The 22,188-nt window shown below is 40.1% G+C and overlaps 1 protein-coding gene across 1 annotated transcript; it reads right to left on the bottom strand.

The window, feature by feature from the left end:
- Positions 1–4,049: 4,049 nt before the first annotated feature.
- LOC133706626 (tubulin alpha chain-like) lies at positions 4,050–6,357 on the bottom strand. Its single transcript, XM_062132159.1, has 2 exons — positions 5,546–6,357; positions 4,050–4,935 (listed from the first exon to the last, which is right to left on the bottom strand). The coding sequence occupies exons 1-2, from the start codon at positions 6,242–6,244 to the stop codon at positions 4,279–4,281; spliced, it is 1,356 nt and encodes a 451-aa protein (XP_061988143.1). The 5' UTR covers positions 6,245–6,357; the 3' UTR covers positions 4,050–4,278.
- Positions 6,358–22,188: the final 15,831 nt, after the last annotated feature.

The raw sequence follows: 22,188 nt of genomic DNA, 5'->3' as shown, positions 1-22,188 counted from the left end.
AGAACACCTAAGTGAAACTGAATTTGTTCACACCAATCCGAGAAATTCAATCCATTAAGCACTGGAATAGACGAAGCATGTGAATGAAGCGAAACATGAGCTGCAACACAATAATACAAGGGCTCACAACATTAATTCTTTGAGTCTTTAAACACGTATAAACAGTAAGTATATCAACATAATACTCCTTTGGGTAGTTATCATGCAGATATTTAACTAAAAAAAGATGCATTTATCGTCATTTGAGTAATGAGTATATTCCTAATCAGACAAGTTTGTAATCTTTGGATCTCCAAAAATAATCTAACAGGATATATATCAAAAACTCCATTCTATTCATTAATCATATGAATGGTTAATCTACCTTTGGGTGATTCTTAAATTCTTATGAATAATGAAAATCAATACGCTTATGAGTAAGCCTTAAAACTTTACAAGGCAATTTTTTTTTTTTTTTATTTCATTTCATATGCATCAATATCATAAGCAATTGATAATCATCTAATTTGATATTCATGAGACCTTACTTGGTTTGACCACTTTGGTGATTAACAAACCGCCATATTATGAATTCAAAAGTTAGATGAAATAAACAATCAAAATTGACACTCATAAAACCAGCAAAACAAAACTGCTAGCGTAATGCCATTATTTTTCATTTGTGCTTATAGTACCATATCCATTCTTTTATTCCATTATGATCTTATAGCAAAATACATAAGATGCAAGTCTAATAAGCTTTAAATGAATAAACAGATTAACATATGAATATATTTGTTGTAAATAAAATTCATACGCATATAAATGCGGCAGGAAATATATGAACAACAAAACAATATGTATTCCATTAACGGAGAATCATGAAAGCTCTTATTACCATGCTCTGATACCACATGTAAGAATTTTGATACATAAAGTCAAGATCTAGAACTTACATGATCTCACAAAAATAATCGTAATGCGGAAACATAAACTACATACCTTGTTCCATTAGAGCAATATGTAGTGTATCAATATGTAGGAACTTGGCGAGATCGTCAATCCAAAAGAAATGGTTTCTCTCTTAGCCCTTGCACCTTAAGCTTTCATACGTGTTTTTTTGTACTTCTATCTTGCACACACTGATGGAATTGTGCACTTGGTATTTGTAGGGTGAGAGAGGACCTTTCTATTAATAACATAAGTTATTTCCATCCATCATGGAAATAGAATTGACCGATTAGGATTCAATCATTTAGTCTATTAAATCATATATGGAATACACCATAATCCCAATTACTTCATATGATCCATAATTAATTGTTAGTGTGAGTAGTGTTGGAGACCAACACGTTAATGGCTAATCCACCAAATAATGATTAAACCACTAACCCATAATTAATTCTTAGTGGTTAAACCACTAACCCATAATTAATTCTTTTAATTCTTACAGTACGTACTGTTACTTCCATCAGTCACATATCTGGTTCACGTGTTACAGCCAATCTTGAGAAATACTTACATATGCCTCTCACATTCACTCTAGAATTACTAAACACACATATACTGGTGACCCTAGGAAATCCGCTTCATCGTTGTTCAGAATTCAATCTTTTTGTAAACAAATGGAAATTTAGAATCATCAACAGCTCTGGTAAATTTCTCGGAGAATATTCAGAAAATGAAATTCGAGTCTGGTACATAATGAAGGCAGCAAAAGAGTAGAATTCGTTTTCTTCAATTTCATTAAAGAGCTTGGTTTTTGTTGCTCTAACAGGGTGAGTACGTACTCTCTTCCACATGCTTAATTATTTTCTTGGATTCGACAGTTTTACTCTGTAAGCTACCAATCCCTTACTCTTTAACCCTTGATTTGTTTGTTTTATTCTGCTAACAAAAACCCACATTAGTAATTGATAATCTGATCTAGTTAAGGATCTTGCTTCTCATAGTTTTTATAACATTTTGTTTACATTTAAGTTAATAACGATTATCTACTGTCCTCAGTGTTTTGTTGCATATCTTCACACCAGTTTTTGAAAGTTTATAGTGTTTCTCTTGGATGCGATGCGTTTATGTGATCATAGAGTTGTGGTTTTGTTCCATATTCAGCTTAATTTTGTTAAAGATTTTTATTTGTGGATGCAAATAACAAAGCTCTTCTACAGCAATTGTGGTGGCCTAATCCTAACTGTGAATATATGGGATAGTTTGTATTCCGTTACTCTTTAACCCTTGATTCGTTTGCTTAATTCTGCTAACAAAAACCCACATTACTAATTGACAATCTGGTCTAGTTAAGGATCTTGCTTCTCATAGTTTTTAAAACATTTGGTTTACATTAGAGTTAATAACGATTATCTACTGTCCTCAGTGTTTTGTTGTATATCTTCACTTCAGTTTTTGAAAGTTTATCATTGTTCACGATAGAGCTAAATTAGATATCGAACTTAATTACTTGAATCTGAATTGATTGTTTAATGAATTTGTATTCCAAATTCGTTGAAGCACTAAGTGTGCTAGACTCCAATGTCAATCTTGTTACCAAGCTTGTCCAATTTGACACTGCTTTGCCCATTACAACAACGCCAAAGATGGAGTTTAATGAGAGTACGAGACCTCTCGGTTAATGGTAATTGTTTCACCCACATTGATGTGAGTAGAATCTCTATATCTTGTACTTTGATAAACTTACAAAATCAAACCTAGATTTTGGGAGAATTGCTGCTGTTTGTATTGGAAGAATAGTAGTTCTTCAATCTTATCATTGGACTCCAATAAGCCATTGGTGGATCAGCTCAATGATGCCTTTTCTGTACAGGAATCCTTTTTGTATATATATGAACAGCAGCAGCACAGCAGTGTAGAGTGTTAGAGAATGCTGTTGGTAGAGCATTAGATTTACCCAACTCACCGGTTCACGTTACACATCCCAACAGTTTATAAGAACACTGAGAGGATATCGCTTGTTAGTTCTTTATGGCGTCTCTTCTAATTGGGAAGTATGCCTCTATTATTGCAAGTGATGGAGCGGTAAAAGTGATGAACTTCATGGATATATAGAAGAGGGGGGCGTGGTCTCAATTCCTTTAGACTTTGATTCATGTTGAACTAATCTGTTACTTCTCTACATGTAGTAGTGTACTTCAAATTTAGATGTTTGTAACCGCTGTACAGGAAGTTCTTTAGATTCAAACAATATATGTCTAGGACATTACCTCTAAATGGTTAGTACGTTGCGTCTGAACTACTTTCTTTCATTCTGCATTCACATTGTTAGGTGGAAAGATAGGTGTCTACAAGGAGGAGAAGGAAATTTTATGGTAATCAATGGATTGTGTCCTACTCCTACCAGGCTACCTGTGACTCTGACAGTTCATTATCAAAATTATGTAACACTCCAAATTGGTACCTCATTGCCCTGCCCGCCCCGTAGGACCGCAAAGGCTGCTTAATGAAATAATGCTCATAACTAGAGGACGGGGATCTGGGAACAACTGCCATGAGTGTTTGCCTGTTTGTCTTATTTTTCTTGATGTATCTCCATTTTATGTAATGCCTGGATCCATCTGTCTTTGAACCATCTTATGATCTTATCTATACTTTTATCATAAAAGTAAGCAGCAAACAGCAACTGATTTTGGCCAAAAAAAAAAAAATTGATAAACTCTAGTTTATGCTTCTGGTTGGCTTCCATGTTCCATCACTACGTTGCTGAAATTTTACCATTCCAAATTTGTAGCAGCACTAATGGATTAAAATTGCTAGTTCAGTAAAACCACCAAATCTGTAAGGTTTAATATGAAATTTGAAAATGCCAGTAAGCAAGCAATATTATGAAACATCACCAGACACTTTTGTGGCCTTGTGCTATGAATGATTATGATTAAATAACACTCTAATCTGCCCACCAACAGACAGCGACAGAAAATGCATGTGACAAAAAAAGAAACCTATTAAGCATAATGTTATAGATTGCACAAGCAGCAACATAACACTATAGCAGTATAGAAAAACATCTGTGCTATGAACATGAATCATCTATGATATGGCAGTAGAGAACACAGGACTCATTAAACACATATTATGATAGATTGGATATATTGCAGAAGCAATAGAAACTTTTAACATATACTAAGATAGAAGTGCTTGTGCTACAATGGTATGATGCATAGAGCACATACACCACACACCCACAACAATTATCCGTATTAAGCATCCATTACGAAACATAACAGTAAAATAGAAAGGCACATAAAGCATGAAGTTTTATCACCAGACCAACATATTGAAACAGAATCAGTACTCATCTCCTTCATCGCCATCATCTCCCTCAGCAGACTCGGCACCAACCTCCTCATAATCCTTCTCCAGAGCAGCGAGATCCTCACGGGCCTCAGAGAACTCTCCTTCCTCCATGCCCTCACCCACATACCAATGCACAAAAGCACGCTTGGCATACATCAGATCAAACTTGTGATCAATGCGGGAGAACACCTCAGCCACACTGGTGGAGTTGGAGATCATGCACACAGCCCTCTGCACCTTAGCAAGGTCACCGCCTGGAACAACAGTGGGTGGCTGGTAGTTGATACCACACTTGAACCCAGTAGGGCACCAGTCCACAAATTGAATGGTACGCTTGGTCTTGATGGTGGCCACAGCCGCATTCACATCCTTAGGCACCACGTCTCCTCGGTACATCAAACAGCAGGCCATGTACTTGCCATGGCGAGGATCACACTTGGCCATCATGGAAGCTGGCTCAAAAGCACTGTTGGTGATCTCAGCCACTGAGAGCTGTTCATGGTAGGCTTTCTCTGCAGAGATCACAGGAGCATAGGAGGAGAGCATGAAATGGATCCTTGGGTATGGCACCAAGTTGGTCTGGAACTCAGTCACATCCACATTCAGAGCCCCATCAAACCTCAGGGAGGCTGTCAATGATGAAATCACCTATAAAAGCAAAGACAACCAATCAGATTCAAACCCATCAATATAATCATCCATCCAATTCAAAAGACATCAGTATTAGACATGGAAATGTTTGATTAAAATTTTTTAAAATTGACAACCAATAAGATTCAAAACCCAATATTATAATCAGTCATCCAACTCAAAAGACATGAGTATTAGATGTGAAAGTGTTGATTAAAAATCCCGGAAAATTATCAGCCAATCAGATTCAAAACCCATTATGTCATCCAATTCAAAACACATTAGTATTAGTTATGAAACTGTTTGATCAAAACACATATCAAATTACTTATCATTTATCAAGTTCATGTTAACCCCATCATAGTCATCAATAAGGAGATTCAAAGCACACAGGTATTAATTACGCAAAATTATAACCAGTCATCCAGTTCAAAAACACAAGAGTATTAGTTAACCACAAAAAGTATTTGACCATAAATACATCTTCAATTAATCATCATTAATTGAATTCATGTTAAACCTATCATCATCAATAATCACATTCAAATCCATCAATATAATAACTCACAACATTTAAAACACATCGGTATCGGTATCAGCTATGCACAAGAAGTGTTTGATTAAATACCTGAGAGACGAGGCGATTGAGATTGGTGTAGGTGGGACGCTCAATGTCCAGGGATCGGCGGCAGATGTCGTAAATGGCCTCATTATCGAGCAAAACAGACACATCGGTGTGCTCAAGCAGCGAATGAGTGGAGAGCACACTGTTATATGGCTCCACAACAGATGTGGAAACCTGAGGAGAAGGATAAACAGTGAATCCGAGCTTGGACTTTTTCCCATAGTCCACAGAAAGCCTCTCCAGCAGAAGCGACCCGAGACCCGACCCGGTACCGCCACCAACGGCATTGAAGACCAGGAATCCCTGAAGCCCGGTGCAGTTGTCGGCGAGCTTCCGGATCCGATCCAAGCAGAGATCGACGATCTCTTTCCCGATGGTGTAGTGGCCGCGAGCGAAGTTGTTGGCGGCGTCCTCCTTGCCGGAGATGAGCTGCTCGGGGTGGAAGAGCTGGCGGTAGGTTCCGGTGCGGACCTCGTCGATGACGGTGGGCTCGAGGTCGACGAAGATGGCCCGCGGGACGTGCTTGCCGGCGCCGGTCTCGGAGAAGAAGGTGTTGAAGGCGTCGTCGCCGCGGCCGACGGTCTTGTCGCTCGGCATCTGGCCGTCCGGCTGGATCCCATGCTCGAGACAGTAAAGCTCCCAGCAGGCGTTTCCGACCTGGATTCCGGCCTGGCCGATGTGGATCGAAATGCACTCTCTCATTTTCGGGGGATTAGGGTTAGGGTTTTGAAACGAAGGAGAAGGAGGAGGAGAAGAAGATGAAGCGGCGTTTACCAAGACGCCGTTTAGGTTTTGGGTGAGAAATGGTGAAGGGGGTTGGGTTGGGTTATAAAGAGGGAGGGATTGGATCTAACCGGGGTTAGTTGAGTTGACCGGGGTTAAATTAGGGTTGGCCAGCCACATCATTCACCACAGCCTGGCTGGCCCTAACTAACTGACCGTTTGAATTTTAAATTTGCAATTGGGGCAATAATTAGAGGGAAACAAATCATGTGTTGTCTCCCTAGATATTTTGGCAGCTCCTGAAACGACGACGTTTCATTTCTTTATAATTTCTCAACAGTGTTTTACACTTTTTTGTAAGAATTTCAAACAAAAGAAAAAGTGTGTAGTTACATATTATATATTATGAAGTGTGAATTTCAATTTCTGTTTTTCGTCCGAGTTATCTTTTAAGGGGATTTAGGTTTGCTTTAACTTTTTCTTTTTTTGTCGAAGTGGTGATATGTTTTTTTTTTTTTTGTGTAATAGGGACATAACGCTCCAAAACAAAAACACAAAAAATAATTGGCTTGATTGTGACAGTTATCATCAGAACTTTATTGAATATTTGATCTCTGAGCTCTAAAAAATAGCTAAACTTAGAGCAAGTCCACCGGTGTTGGATTGCCCGGGCAAAACCATGGAATGATGATGTGGTGACCAGTCAAATGTCAAATCTCCCTTCCACCGGTGTAAATTCAACCAGGCAAACTCTGCCTTTCTTTGACCAAGGGCAAGAATAATTCCATGCCGTTGCCTTTTTTCTTGCCCAAGCTTGGGCTGCTGCAAGGTTGGAGAGAAGCAGCTCGTGGCTGACGTAAGAGGTACTGCGCAGAGACAGACGCGGTGGATTGAGGGCGTGTTCTCCACGGACGAATGGGGGAGCGCAGTTGTTTCTTGCGTGTGAATCAGTTTTTGGTCCTTTGAAATAAAATATAATTTTTTTTTCTCTTTATAGAAAATTTTCAGATTTCAAAAATTCATAATAAATTCATACAAACTCCGATTTTTGCATTCCACATATGTACGAACTCATATCGACGATCTCTATAACTTTCATGAAGGAAGTTTTCCCAAATTATGTGTAAAAAGTCGATTTTCGAGACCCCCCCAAAATTATATAATAATGAACAGTGTTGACCGGGCAAGAAAAACAACGGGTGTAAACCCATGTCCAGTGGCAGTGAATAGTAACTTGACCGGTCGAATTCTTGACTTCTCGACTTTGCCTTTTCTTGACTACGGGTGCACTTGCTCTTAGCAAGGCAATTTGCTAAAATGTTTGTGTGTGTGTGTGTGTGGTTAAGCACTAATTCTTCAAAAAAGGTGAGAATGAGCTTGTAGCTACCAAGAAAAGCTCTAAGAGAATGATTGTTACTGTTGCAGCTTTGGAATAAAAGTTACGAGTCTTCGAATCTTATTCAAGTATAATAGATTTTATACCAAGTTCATGCGTATAATATGTAGACCAACGTAAAACACCCTACATTTCAGCTTCAAGAACTTGACAATTGGCCAATATTAGCTGAAAACCACGCATCCAATCTCCATTGCTGCACCTAATTATAATCACCCCGCCACAACCAATCTTACCCGTATGGCCAAATCTGGTGCCATCTACATCTAATTTGAACCATCCCATTTGAAATTTACTCCACACAATTTTCAACACCTCTTGGAGGTTTGTGGTCACAATTCTACTTCTATTACTAGCAAATCATTTCTAATTTATGTTTCTTTAATTTCTCATTTTACGACATACTTGCATTCTATCTAGCTACTAAGATTTCCATGGCAATCGTCACGACGGCAACGAGGCATAGGATGTGGAGGTGCTTAAGGTGTGAATATGATGGTGCAAATGTGAAGTGACTTTGGGTAAAATTATAATGAAAAATAAATAAATTAAACCCATAACCATGTCAATGAATTTGAACTTATGGATCATGGACGTTAGTTTTAAATAACCAATAGGCCACTGCATGATTTATAGATAATACTTTTTTTTTTTGTCTAAGCTTTATAGATCGATGATACATATCTACATCATATAATTTATACTCCGCTCCTCAATGAGGATGACGATGAAAGTTCTCGTTATCCCCAAATGGAAATGGAAGTAGTACTTTTGAACCATCGAGAATATCTCAATTGCAACAATCTTAGGTACGCCAAAGTTAATTCGTTATTTTTTATATATTTATTTACAGAATATGTAAACTCTATTTACATGATTTATAGATAATACTTATCTACATCATATAATATTAATTTATTATCACATAAATCAAAATAGTCAACTCGAATTATAAAAAGTAACATGAAAAGAGCAATTGGGTCCCAAAGAAGAATTCGCTCCTCAATGAGGATGATGATGAAATTTTTACCCCTAAATGGAAATGGAAGTAGGACTTCTTCTTTTTTTAATCTTTTTTATTAAAGATAATCAAATGATTTCACTCCTACCCCCATGGTGACTCGAACCCATGACCTCGATTTTAGGTAGTGGGTGCTCTAACCACTGAGCTAACACAACTTCGTCAATGGAAGTAGGACTTTTGAACCATCAGGAATGTACAAGAAAAAATTTGTTCCTCTAGCACTCACTGTCACCCAAAAGTTGGTTCATCAAGTTTCGAGTCATTATTGTAAAACATGGTTATGGTATAAATTTATCATATTACCTAATTAAGGTGAGTCTCATAACGGTTGTGATTAACTAATTTTTATACTTATTTTAAATTACTATATTAACCTTTATAAAGTCACATGTTTGAGAATTCGACTAAACCTCAAAAGGGTTAAGGGGCACGACATTGCACCAATTTAAGGTTATGTTCGTGGAATCGGCAAAGACGACAATTACGAAGTGATGCTCCCACGATTTTTTGACACGTGTCTAAAAACAATTACAATTATGTCCTTCTAACCCTAAATGTCCTCTTTCATGTTTCACTATATAACGTAGCCTCTTGGCCGCATTCTCGTACCAGGCCTGATCTTCCAAATCTTATCTTGCTTGTTTCCACCTCGTAGACGTGTCCATTTTCTTTTTTCTTTTAGATCTGTCACTCACTAATAGAGGCAAGAAGTTTCAAATCTTAAGCATCATAGCCTAGACTTCTACTAGATTTCAACCATCAAAGAAATTAGGTAAAGCTGGTTCAATTGCTCTTGTTTTGTATTCAATTGCATTTCAAAGTTTTGCAATTCAAATTCATCGATATCTTTGTTTGAATTTAGAGTTTTTATTTTCTAGTATCATATGTGTATACTTCTCTATGCGATTTATTGTTAGATTTTTAATGCATGTAATATTATGGTTTAAATATTTCTTTTTTAGTATTTAAAATTATGGATTGTGGTTTTGCTTGGTTAATCATTTTGGAATGAAGTGATTTACTTGTTAGAATCTGGCTGAGTATCTCTTTGACTAAATATCATGTAGATCTACTAAATCTAGTCACGAACTAGCTAGATCTGGCTGCATATAGACAAGGTTGATGGATCTGGCCTACTATAGGCTAAGTTTGGTCGGATTTAGACTGGATCTACGTTGTATTTGACGAAAGCTATCATTAGTTCGGTTAGTCAAAAAAGTCAGTGTTGGTGGTGGTTCTGAAAATGGTGAAATCAAAGTTCCTAATATTTTCACTTTTTCATGATATTGAGATGATAGAGTTGATCAGTATCAGACTTAAGATATACCTAACTGAGACTTATGAGCGACTAAACTAACCCATGAATCGATAAATCCCCAAATGTGTATGTCTATGTTCATAACAAAATTTTATAAAAATTATAGATATCAATGAACAATTGCATGCATTTTCACATGAACACTTAGAGAGATTTATATTAAAAACTAACTAAATGGAATAAAATTGTTTTGTTTTTTTTTTTTTTTTGAAAGTTGGAAACAAATCTTGCTTGGTTTTGTTTTGTTTTAATATTTTCTCTAAATTATTCAAATATTGTAACAAACAATCAAATATATCCGGCGGCAAAATGGCCTTCTGGAGATGTCAGACGCCGGAAATACTTGTCGCGGCGATGTGGGCTGCGATGAAGGTGGAGGCGTTGAGCACGTGCGTCTGCTCTGTGTGCTCTGACTTGGACTTGGGCTTCTGGCCTGGATTCAAGTTGGGGCTGCTTGGGGTTAGGTTTTCTTAGGGTATTGAGCCTAGGTGAGTCAAGAGGGCTTCTATGAGCTTTCTAAGACGTTTTCAGTTTTCTTATTTGTACCACAATTGCGTGATTGGCAAGTGACTGCTAGTTGAATGATTTCATTTTTTTTTAGGAAGCAAGGCTGTTCTTGCTTAATTTTACTCGCTTGAGGTGAGCGTCCCTTAGATCTAAATAGTTTGCATTTGCTTAGGTAGGTTTGCTGGATTTTCTTGCCGGAATGCTTGTTTAAGTGTATGTAGACTATAGCCTTTGGCTGTTGATTTCTAATGATATTAATTTATTTTTATAAAAAAAAAAATTAACAAAAATAGTGTTTTATTTCGAAATGTGTTGCCCATGAAACAAAAAAAGGATGGTGAGTCAAAAATTGCCTCCAAACTTAGGAAGGATCCAAAATTGAAAATTTGTCAGCAAGATGCTACCAACCCCTTTGTTAGGAAGAGCACCAATATTTCAGAGCGAGGTTAGGGTTTATGGTCACTTTTCGGTCGCATTTCCACATCTCGACCGTTCAGTTTTTAGCTACTAATGTATAGATCATCTCTGCAAAATTTCAACCAAATTGATGGTCGTTAAAGCATTGATAACTGCCTTAAAGCTAGTACGGTTTAGGTTGGACAGATTCAGTTCGTCCACTGGTTTAAGTGAGTTAGATACCTTAAAGATCATCAATTTGGCTGAAAGTTTGCATAGATGATCTATACATTAGTACCTAATAACTGAACAGTCGAGATGTGGATATGAGACCAAAAAGTGTCCCTAAACCCTAACCTCGCTATGAAATTTCAAAGCGATGCCTCGCTCTGGATAATATATATATATATATATATATATATATATATATATATATATATATTTCATTAACCTCAATTTCCCCACATATAAATATTGTTTGTAACTGAGTGAGTGCCTCCCTCCACTGCTCTTTGGTAATTTAGGGTACTTTGGGCAGAATTGAGAATTGAACTTCTGGTTTTGGGCAGCTAGCTAGCCCTTCTTCAATTCCATTTGTCCCCAATTCCTAATCTAATCGATTCTAGGGTTGTCTTATTAGGGTTTCCAAAGATCTTAGCAGAAAGCCGTGACGAATGGCCTTCATGCGTTGCATCTGTGATTGCGAAAGTGGTTTAGGAAGGAGCCAAACTGGTCAATATAATTGTAATACATAGCCTCAAATCAACGATCTCATTTTTTGTGTGTCTTCTCTGTTTGTATATGAAATTGAAAGAGTGTGTCAGAGTTGAGAATGAGCAAACTCCTTTTTCTGTTTTGGTTTTGAAATTTAGACAACAAAAACTCTAATTCCAAGAGAATGAGAAGTGTCTGAAACAGAGAGAGAAAGAGAGTTCAAAGTCCTTAGTGAAAGAAATCTATCTATTTAGTGAAAAAATGGATGGAGAAGGGGTATTCTGTCACTAGGTGATTTATCGAGAAGGGTTTTGAATTGATGAGAAAATTATCACTCTTTTTGAGTCATTTTCTTTGTTGCTTAATTATATGAGGAATAAATTGCATGTGTTTGAAGCTTAGAGAATATCTTGTTTGTGTTTTGGTTAGTTTATTGATTCCTTGAATCTTAACTTGTTGGTTAAATTGTATTAGTGCCACCAAAGGACCACGAGACGTATGTCACATACGTGCCATACTGCCGATTATGGGAGAACTAAATTAGTCTCTATAGATTTAGTTCATCCAAACCAACGATCACGTGTCGCAGACTTAGTTACATTCTCAAATGTCTTTTCCTTTGGACTATACCATGCTACAATGTTTAAAAGGATGGCAAGTGCTTCACCAGACTCTGAAATGCAAAGTGGTTTCTAGAGTTGGTCTGAAATTACATTTGCCATTTCAGTCCAAGAATCATGTACCCCCCATATCCTTCATCCCCATATTTTGTGTTCTTTGGGACTTGTTCTGGAATCATTGTCAAAAGTTAAAGAGTACAATGCTAGAGAATTTTCAAATGTTCAAAACTCCCCCAATAAAAGTATGTTCTCTCATAATAGAACATGGACATTGCACATTCTCCCAAAATTTCTCCTCCTCTAAATCAAAAGACCTTACTAGTGGTGCATGATCATTATGATCTACCCAATGCAGAGTTTTATTCACCAAACACCCCTGACCTTTAATCTCCGAATGCATGTAGTTGATTTGCGTGGCCAAGAACACTTATCTATGACAGTAGAGCTAAACAAGCCCATCAATTCCACAAATCTCTATGAATATAGACACGACCCAGCTTTAAGAATGTGAGAGCTCAAGAAGAAATAACTCCATGATGCTCAAAATGTTCTAGTACAATAATTTTTTGTTAACTAACCGACATAAAGATTATTAAATGGATCTAAAATAAAGATATATAGCAAGGTATATGATATTGTAGATGAATATATTCATATCAAAGTCTTTTGTTTTTTGTTTTCTTTTTTTTTAAGAAAAACCTCTAAGAGCATCTCTAATATAGTAGCTAAACGTTATTTTTATAAAAATATAAGCATTTTTCCCAAATATCAACTCCAACAACTCTCATATCTCATTCCCTATTCCCTATTCCCAAATATCAACTCCAACAACTCTCACCTATTCATATGCTGAAAAGTGAGAATAAATAATGAAAATAACCAACATAATTGTGACATGTAATCAGTTATCTTTATTTATACCATGCTCATATTGGAAACATATAAATTAAGGGTCTTTGACCCATAAGTCCAATTCTAGAAAATTTTCCATTAGCCCACTAACCCAAAAACATTTTTTTTTTAATAGAAGAATTATCTGTATTGATGGCAAATTAGCCTTGATGATTACAATCAAAGTTTAGACCATCCAGAATGTAATCTGGAGGCACATTACACCAGATAGCACTATAAGTGTCTTCCAAAGTTAAACTTGCCAGTCTGTGAGCCACAGTGTTGCACGATCTTGGTGCGAATGTGATTTGAACATTTGTTCTAGCCCTTAAGGCAGCCTGTGTATCATCAATAAGGGCCGCAAACTCGAGTAGGTCATATCTCGGATTATCAATGTCCATGGTGGCTTCAAGGCAATCTGCTCTAGCACAACGTGCTGGTTGGGAAAAGACTGCAGGAATTTTAGTCCATGATTAATTGCCATCAATTCAACTTGCTTGGCAGCAGCTACATTGCAAACTGGAAGGGCAAAGGCTGCCCTGAAATTACCTTGAGCATCACGTAAAACTCCACCCATTCCACCTTTGGTTTGACCTGGAAGGAAACTCCCATCAACATTAATTGAGTTTCCACATATCATTGCCAGCCGGTTTCCATTGTCTTTTGACTTTGGTTGTCTGCTGCACAGTTTGCCGAGCTGATCTAAATTCTTCCAACCACGATAGTGCGCCAAAGACAATGTCGGGCTGTGGCTGATTTGTTCCATGCCACAACATGTTATTCCTGTTTTTCCAAATGGCCCAAAGAATCATCACAAACTTCTCGAAAGTATCTTGCTGCATATGGATGGCCTGCTCCAAGCACCAGTCCTTGAAATTCATGTGAGGGAGAGCAGTACTCTGCAGATTGAAAGGAGAAGCTGCAAGTATATTTTGCGCCACAGGGCAAATACAGAAAATGTGAGCATTATTTTCAAAGCGTGCTGGACATAATAAGCAATTTGTGTCTCCCTGTAGGCATTTCCTAGTCAACGCTGCTTTAGTGGGGAGAAGGTCATTACAGGCCCTCCACACACATATTTGGACTTTCCCTGGAACTTTTGCATGCCAAATCCGCTTCCAAAGTGGTTTGTAGGGATCTCCGTGAGATGTGGATGATAGCACACAGCCAACTTGTTCTCGTGCTATCCAATACGTAGATTTAACAGTATAGAAACCTCTTTTTTCAGGTCTCCAAAATAACCTATATTCACTGTGTCTTCGAGCTAAGGGAATACAAAGTATTTTCTCAGCAATTAATAGTAGAAGGAAAGACTTGCCTGATAAGAGATTCATTCCATCGTCTGATCGCACTGTCAATTAACTCTGATACTTTTTCCAAAGAGCAACTCTCGGGCTTGTGGATGAGATATTGAGCACAGTATGGAATCCATTTGTCGTTCCACATATTGATGTTGCTACCATTACCTACATGCCAAGCAACTCCAGCTTTTAATATAGGTTTGCCCTGCATTAAACTCCTCCAAGAATAGGATGGGTTGTCCCCCACTTCAGCATCCCAAAATGAAGTATAAGGATGGTAACGAGCCTTGAATATTTTGGCTATTAGAGATTCCGGATTTGTGACAAGCCTCCAACATTGTTTAGCAAGCATAGCTAAATTATAAGCATAAATATTCTTAAAACTCATACCTCCTTCTTTCTTAGTTAGGCACATCCTTTCCCAACTTCTCTAGTGGATTTTCTTTTTTTCCTCTGTGTCTCCCCAAAAGAAAGATGCACATAGTTGGTGAATGTCATCACACAATCCCTTAGGCAACAAGTAGCAGTTCATTGCGTACAATGGCATAGTTTGCGCCACCGCTTTGATGAGGGTTTCTTTACCAGCAGAGCTCAAAATCTTTGACTTCCAACTGATCAATTTCTTGGAGAGTTTCTCTTTAATGTATGCGAAAATAGCAGTTTTGGATTTCCCAACCCTAAGTGGGAGCCTCAGATACTTGTCATGCTCCTTGACACACTTAACCTCCAGTATGCTGGCCAAAGTAAGTTGTCTTGACTGATGTACATACCTCCAATAATATGGAGTATTTGCTACATCACCAAGCATAAGTAACACCCACTTTGGGACATCCACAAGACATGGCAAGGCCCAACCGAGACATGCATCGTGTAGCCCTATGTTCAGGCTACGCGGCGGTATCCGAAAGTCGCAAATCCGCCACCGGGAAGCCACGTTCCCGCCCTTGCCAACATGCCATCACAACTAGGCTTCAAGACTAGAATAGTGTGGTTTCTTGTCCCACATCGAAAACAATGTAAAGGAGAAGCATTCATTCACTTATAAAAGGAATGCCTCCTCCCACAACTCATCGATCCCATTACATACTTTGTAATCTTGTTAGGCCGCAAGGCTCGACACACTAGTATAGCTTTCAAGTGGACGTAGTCTCCCTCTCATGCGGAGGCGAACCACTATACATCTTGTGTCACTCTCTCTCTCTCTCTCTAAAGCTAACTAGAGATCCCACGGATCACTAACGTTAACATTGGCGCCGTCTGTGGGAAGCCGGCACACAAAGGCTTCATCACCTACCACGAGCTTTGGCCCGTCAGTGTCCAGTCAACGCCCAACATGGTCGGTCAACACCGGTCAACACGTGGTCAACGCCCATAGAGTGGTCAAAACTTGCAGAAACACCAGCATATGGGCCGGTCAATGCTTGATCAACGCCCGGCGGGGTCGGTCAAAGCCCGGCGGAGTCGGTCAATGCCCATCAAGGCTTGATCAACTTTTGGTCAACGCCCAACTCAAAGGTCAACGCCAACTATAAAAAAAAAAAAAAAAAAAAAAAATTTTGGGCGCCAATTCTCTCTGGACACCCAGAGATCTGCTTTGGCCACCCTCTTTCTTCTTCGTTGCATCTGGCCGCCGGCAACAACTCTCTCAAGTCCCAGCGAGCCCCGCTCCGCCCAACTCCCCCCGCCGCTGACCATGCCTCCGCTGACTTCGGGTCACCGCTGAGCTCCTCAAACCGCTGGCCAAACCCAGCTTCACCTTCTTTCAACCGCCAGGCGTTATCCGCCGAGATTACCTGCCAGCACCTCTGCTGATGTTGCACTGCCGAGCACCACTGCTAGCTGGAGCTTCACCAAAACTCCGCTCCGCCGGCCCAGTGCTCCGCTCCGCCAAACTTCTCCGCCGTCCAAGAGCTCTGCTAACCAGCATCCTTCGCCAGCGAGTCTTCCGCCAGCCAACCACTGGCCATCACCGCTGGCTTCTCCGCTAGCTTCTCCGCTCTACTCTACTGGCATCCTCCGCTAATCCGCCGAGCTCCGGGTCTCGAGTCTCCGCTGAGCTCTGACTTCCGCCGAACTTCGACCTCCGCTGAGCCCAGGTGAGTCCGTTGTGAGGACCGATAGCTACCACTGGCTAGCTCCGCCCCGCTGAGCTTGGAGCTCCGCTCCGCCGAGATCGCCAAGACGCTCCGCTGCGCTCGAGGCACCGCTTCACTGCACGCTCCGCCGGACCGCAGCAAGCGACTCTCCCCCCGCCAGCCACATCCCCTGCTGGCACCATCTCTGACCCAGCGGTAACCCACCGCCAGCTCCATTCAGCGGCGCTTCTCCCGCTAGTCTCCGTCAGCCACTGTTCATTTTTCGATCGATCATCAACTCCGGCCATTCAAACACCAACATGGGCTCATCTCCATGTTCTTCCCCCGGGCGTCCGCTTTCAATCTTTTCGATTTGAGACCAGGTCTCTTCATTGGTTTCATGTGCAGCAAAGCCACCCATCAAGACCACAGTATTCAGGCAATTGGCCACCGCTATCTAGGCCATGTTCTTCAAACCCAGCAACCGCCGATATGCTCTGGACACCCGACGTGTGGCTGTGTTCTTCTTCGGGCACCCAAGGGTCTTGCTGGTTCGAGCAAGCAGCTCACGCTCTTCTCTGCGAAATCACGCTCTCCCTGCACGTTCCAGAGAGAGGCTTCAACCAGATAAGTACTTGTGATTCATCATCTGTGGTTGATTGATAGCCATGTGCGCTTCACCGTACACATATACTATCTGCACATGACTGCAAAGTAGAAGCCCACGACAGCATATATATTATGTCCTCCTTGGTTAAACTGATTGCTCAGTTGATATTTAAAAGCATAGTTGATATTTCATAACTCGCTTGCTATTTATGTTTTTGCTGTGCACAAATAAGCCACACACACATTACAAGCATGTGATTATCTGGGTATATGTGCCGAAAGTTGTCAACATAACATTGCTTAAATGCAAACTATTACTAGTGATTCTACATACTCATGTACTAATCCCCTATTTTGTTCTAAGGAAATTCAATTATTTCTATGGAGCATTCAACCTCAACTACGAGTTGACGTACATTATCGGAATACTTTATCCGCCACAAGCAATGGACCGTCACACTCGGCCAACTCCGCTAGCCTCCAAATCGGCATAAGATAAGTGCATTCCTCTTGTCTCTTCCGCTCTTGCAATTTGAGCTACCGCCGATACCATGACTATACATGTCTCTATGACCATTAAGCATGCCTACGAAGTGTTATTAACAAACTTTATTACAAGTACATACTTGCTCTCTGTGTTTGTCATTTTTTCGTGCAGATACAAACTTTACGAGTCTACGGTCTACGACCAAACCGCCAAGCGGTAAGGCAACGCCTCATAATAGCACTGACCGCTACGCGGCATTGCAGCAAGGGACTAGTTAACACAGCCTACGGCAGCCATTGATCCGGCAGTTAACCCCGACGCTTGGGTACCAAAGATTGGGATCGCTACCCAACACCCTCTGCTCCGTGCAGCTCCCCCTCAACAAACAAATTACCGACCATCCGGAGGTCCGTCATGGCTGGGGAGTCGGGGACTCTCTAGCGGGCCTAGCAGGGGCCCACCCATTGAGCTTCCGCTCATGCCTTCCCGGCATCCCATTGAGCTTCCGCTCATGCCTTCCCGGCATCCCATTGAGCTTCCGCTCATGCCTTCCCGGCACCCCATTGAGCTTCCGCTCATGCCTTCCCGGCAACCCATTGAGCTTCCGCTCATGCCTTCCCGGCAACCCATTGAGCTTCCGCTCATGCCTTCCCGACAAATCCTCGAGCTTTACGCTCATGTCTACTCGATACACCACACGTTAATGGAACATTGAATTCTTCTACCATTTGTCGCTTGCGACAAATTGAATTCTTTTTCGCGTTCCATTAATACGAGCGACAACCAAACCAACACAAGCGTTCACGTACTCATCATTTACACGTTACAAACGCTTCCCTTCGCACCGCTCATGCAACTTACATCTCCTTGTGCGCATCACACATTTATCATATGCAATCCATATGCTCACACGACCATGTATCACGCACCCCATACGTTTATATATGCCAAAACACATATCGATGCAACTCACATTTGTTGCCCAAATGCAAACGCGCATTCTACATATACCTGTCTTCTTGCCTTTGTTGTGCAGGTTAACGAGTCCCTTCTTGCTTACGGAGTTCGGGGACTTGTAGGGGGCTCCGTACCGCCCGGTTACTTATGCTTGATGACTTCATGATTTGAACTCCCCAACCAAGAAGCTCCTCTTACTTGGGGACTTCGGGGACTTGTACATACCTCCAATAATATGGAGTATTTGCTACATCACCAAGCATAAGTAACACCTACTTTGGGACATTCCCAAGATATGGCAAGGCCCAACCGAGACATGCATCGTGTAGCCCTATGTTCAGGCTACGCGGCGGTATCCGGAAGTCGCAAATCCGCCACCGGGAAGCCACGTTCCCGCCCTTGCCAACATGCCATCACAACTAGGCTTCAAGACTAGAATAGTGTGGTTTCTTGTCCCACATCGAAAACAATGTAAAGGAGAAGCATTCCTTCACTTATAAAAGGAATGCCTCCTCCCACAACTCATCGATCCCATTACATACTTTGTAATCTTGTTAGGCTGCAAGGCTCGACACACTAGTATAGCTTTCAAGTGGACGTAGTCTCCCGCTCATGCGGAGGCGAACCACTATACATCTTGTGTCACTCTCTCTCTCTCTCTAAAGCTAACTAGAGATCCCACGGATCACTAACGTTCAACATTATTACTAAATGCAACACTACTCTTTTGAAAATTGACTTTCTGTCCCGAAGCTCTTTCATAAATATTAAGGAGAGTTCGGATTTGGACACATTCTTCCTCATCTGCAAAGTGAAACTATGATATCGTAATATCCTCAATTAATAAAATACAAAACTACCGCTGTGTCAGTCTTGTAACTCCTAAACACACACGCACTCTCTCTCTATATATATATATGTGTGTGTGTGTGTGTGTGTGTGTGTGTGTGTGTGACAAAGAGGGAGATGGCAAAATAATGAAAAAGGAAAAGAAAAATAGAGATTTATGGGGAAAAGAAGATATTGTGCAGATTGTTAGGAAATAATTTTGCTAGAATTACACTTACTGAATAGTATTCTATAAATTAGAGAGTCTATATATAAAATCGGGTTTGATTTGATTATACTAGCATGTGCCCACACTCCATGTGTGTTGGTGTTTTTTTCTTTTGGTAAGAAAGTTGGGTGGCTATTTTTTTTTGTTTTTTGAAATGGAAAATGGATGGTTTCTTAACCAAAGCAGTTTCTTAAACCAATAATAACCACTATTTAGTATAGGGTGCTGCTATTCGCACACCCATTTTTTCTATTCACACACCCCCTCTATTATCTATTATTTTAATTTAATTTTTTTTTACAAAGTACCCTAACTACCCTCCTTTGCAATTCTGTTTATTTTTTTTATTTTATTTTTCTTTTTTCTTTTTTCTTTTTGGCAAGTCAATTATCCCCAAATCCTAAACCCTTATTTTCCTACAGACACAAATTACTTCAAGGCTCTCTGCAATTTTCTCTTTTCTTTTCTATCAAAAACTTTTCTAGCATAGTCATTCTATCTCTCTAATGTGATGCTTTGAAGTTTAATTATGGTAGAACAAGCAACTTTAGACCCATCTTTGGAGAAAATTTTACATCTGATTTGTAATAGAGACATGAAAGAAAAATATGAGTTTAATGATCATTCGAGCCCCTATCCATCATTCTTGGTAAGATTCTACTAAAATTATTTGGTGTATTTCAATCCATCGCTCTCCGCTAAAAAGATCAATTACTCAGCGATTCGGTGGATTGGGAGCTTTAAATGTGTGCGTTCTGTTCGTCTTAGTTTGATTTTGGTATGACTTGCTTGCTAATCATGATTTTGACTTGAGTTGATTGATAATTTTGAAATTGTTGACGCTTTGATTTCATTTTGACTTTAGTCATATCATCACTCTGTAGAATGCTTTGTCACTGTGAATGATATCTTAAATCAACGTTGCTTAATCAGATGTGAAAGGTTTTGGATCTCCTTTAGTTTGGGTGATATGCTTATAGTTTTCTTCAGTTTTATATAGCAATCATGACATACCTAAATCCCCAAAATCAGTTACATCGTGATTTTTCATTTGAGCCATAAATGTTGCCGCACTAATTGCAGAATTTTTGACATATTGCACTTCGTCTTGCCCAACATTTTTTTTTTTCTAAATCAGCAATGACATTCATGAGAAAAAATTAGTTTATTGTATAATGATGTTTAATTCATGATTGACTTGCCAAATAGAAAGAAAAAAAATAAATAATTACAAGAGAGGGTAGTTAGAGTAATTTATAAAAAAATATTGTATTAAAGTAATGGAAAATTAGAAGGGGTGTGTGAATAGAGAAAATGGGTGTGCGAATAGCACCACCCTTTAGTATATATCTATACTAATATTAAGAGACGAGGCTTTGTTAGTCAAAGTATGTGTGAAAAAATATATAGATCATTACATCATATATTAATTGAAATTATATTTAATAGTTAAGGGATAAGAAGGTATTTAATAAAATCAAAATTGAAAAAGATTTTTTCAAACAACATTTCACTCTTATGCATATAGATTTTTTCTCAAAACAAAAAATCAGAGATGAATGAGAGATTTCATAGCTAGCCTTTGCCCTTTTGGCTTAAAGATTATCATTTGCGGGAAAAACATATTTGGACATCCAACATCAAACAACTAATCACGTACACATCATACTAGAAAAACCCTGCCTCTCCTAGGGTTTCGAGTTCACAGCGGCGGCGCCATCCTCCCGGATCCCGACCTGCGCAGCGACGCTTGTCGTCGAGTACCTTCCCCTCACTGTTTCTTCCAGGGTTGCGGGGTGGGCTGGCCGGATTTGGTTGAAGCCCGACAGGTGTAACAGATCGAGGTCGGGTTTCGATCGAGACTTTGGTGTAGCAGATCGGCGCTGGGATCAAGTGTCAGCGTTCCATCTCTGGTTGGGTTGGTGTGAAGATCCGGCCGCTGGGTTTGGATCGGCGTTGATCATCAGTTGGTGGTGATCGGAATTCGCTGCAAGGGAGGCTTCGGCCTTTGGGGCAGCGTCAAGCTCGATCGAGGTCGCTGGTGGTGAGGAAGCGGTTGATCTAGTCGAGGCAAGGCGGCGGGTTCGGCGAGTTGGTGCACTTCTGATGTGGTGGGCCAAGGGTTGGCCGCCGGAGGACATGCAAGCGAAGGAGCAGCGGTGTAGAGCGGCTCCTCCTCTGTTTGCTTGGGGTTGGGCCTGGGTCTTTGGGCCTGGGATCAATCTTGGGCTGATAGGGCAGGGGCCTGGGCTCAATCTTGGGCTGATGGGCCTATTTGATTTTATTTCTGCAACAAGATTTATTTCTGCAAGACAAGACTGGACTTGGGCTTGGGCCTATGGGCTTGGGCTCGGGTCCAGACAATTGGGGCCCTAATATATTAGGGTTTGAGCCTGTGTGAGGTTGGATTAACTTCTATGAGTCTTCTATGACGTTTCTAGTCTCTTGTTTGTACCACAATTGCGTGATTGGCAAGTGAGGGCTAGTTGAATGATTTCTTTCTGTAGGAGGCGAGGTTTTTTCATTCTTGTATAGGCTCGCTTAAATGTGAGCGACCCAGTGATCTTTAAA

This window comes from Rosa rugosa, chromosome 4 (assembly GCF_958449725.1).
Source record: "Rosa rugosa chromosome 4, drRosRugo1.1, whole genome shotgun sequence".
NCBI classification, from domain to species: Eukaryota; Viridiplantae; Streptophyta; class Magnoliopsida; order Rosales; family Rosaceae; genus Rosa; species Rosa rugosa.
Note: the sequence above shows the minus strand (reverse complement) of the source record. Positions and strands in the feature narration are given on the sequence as shown.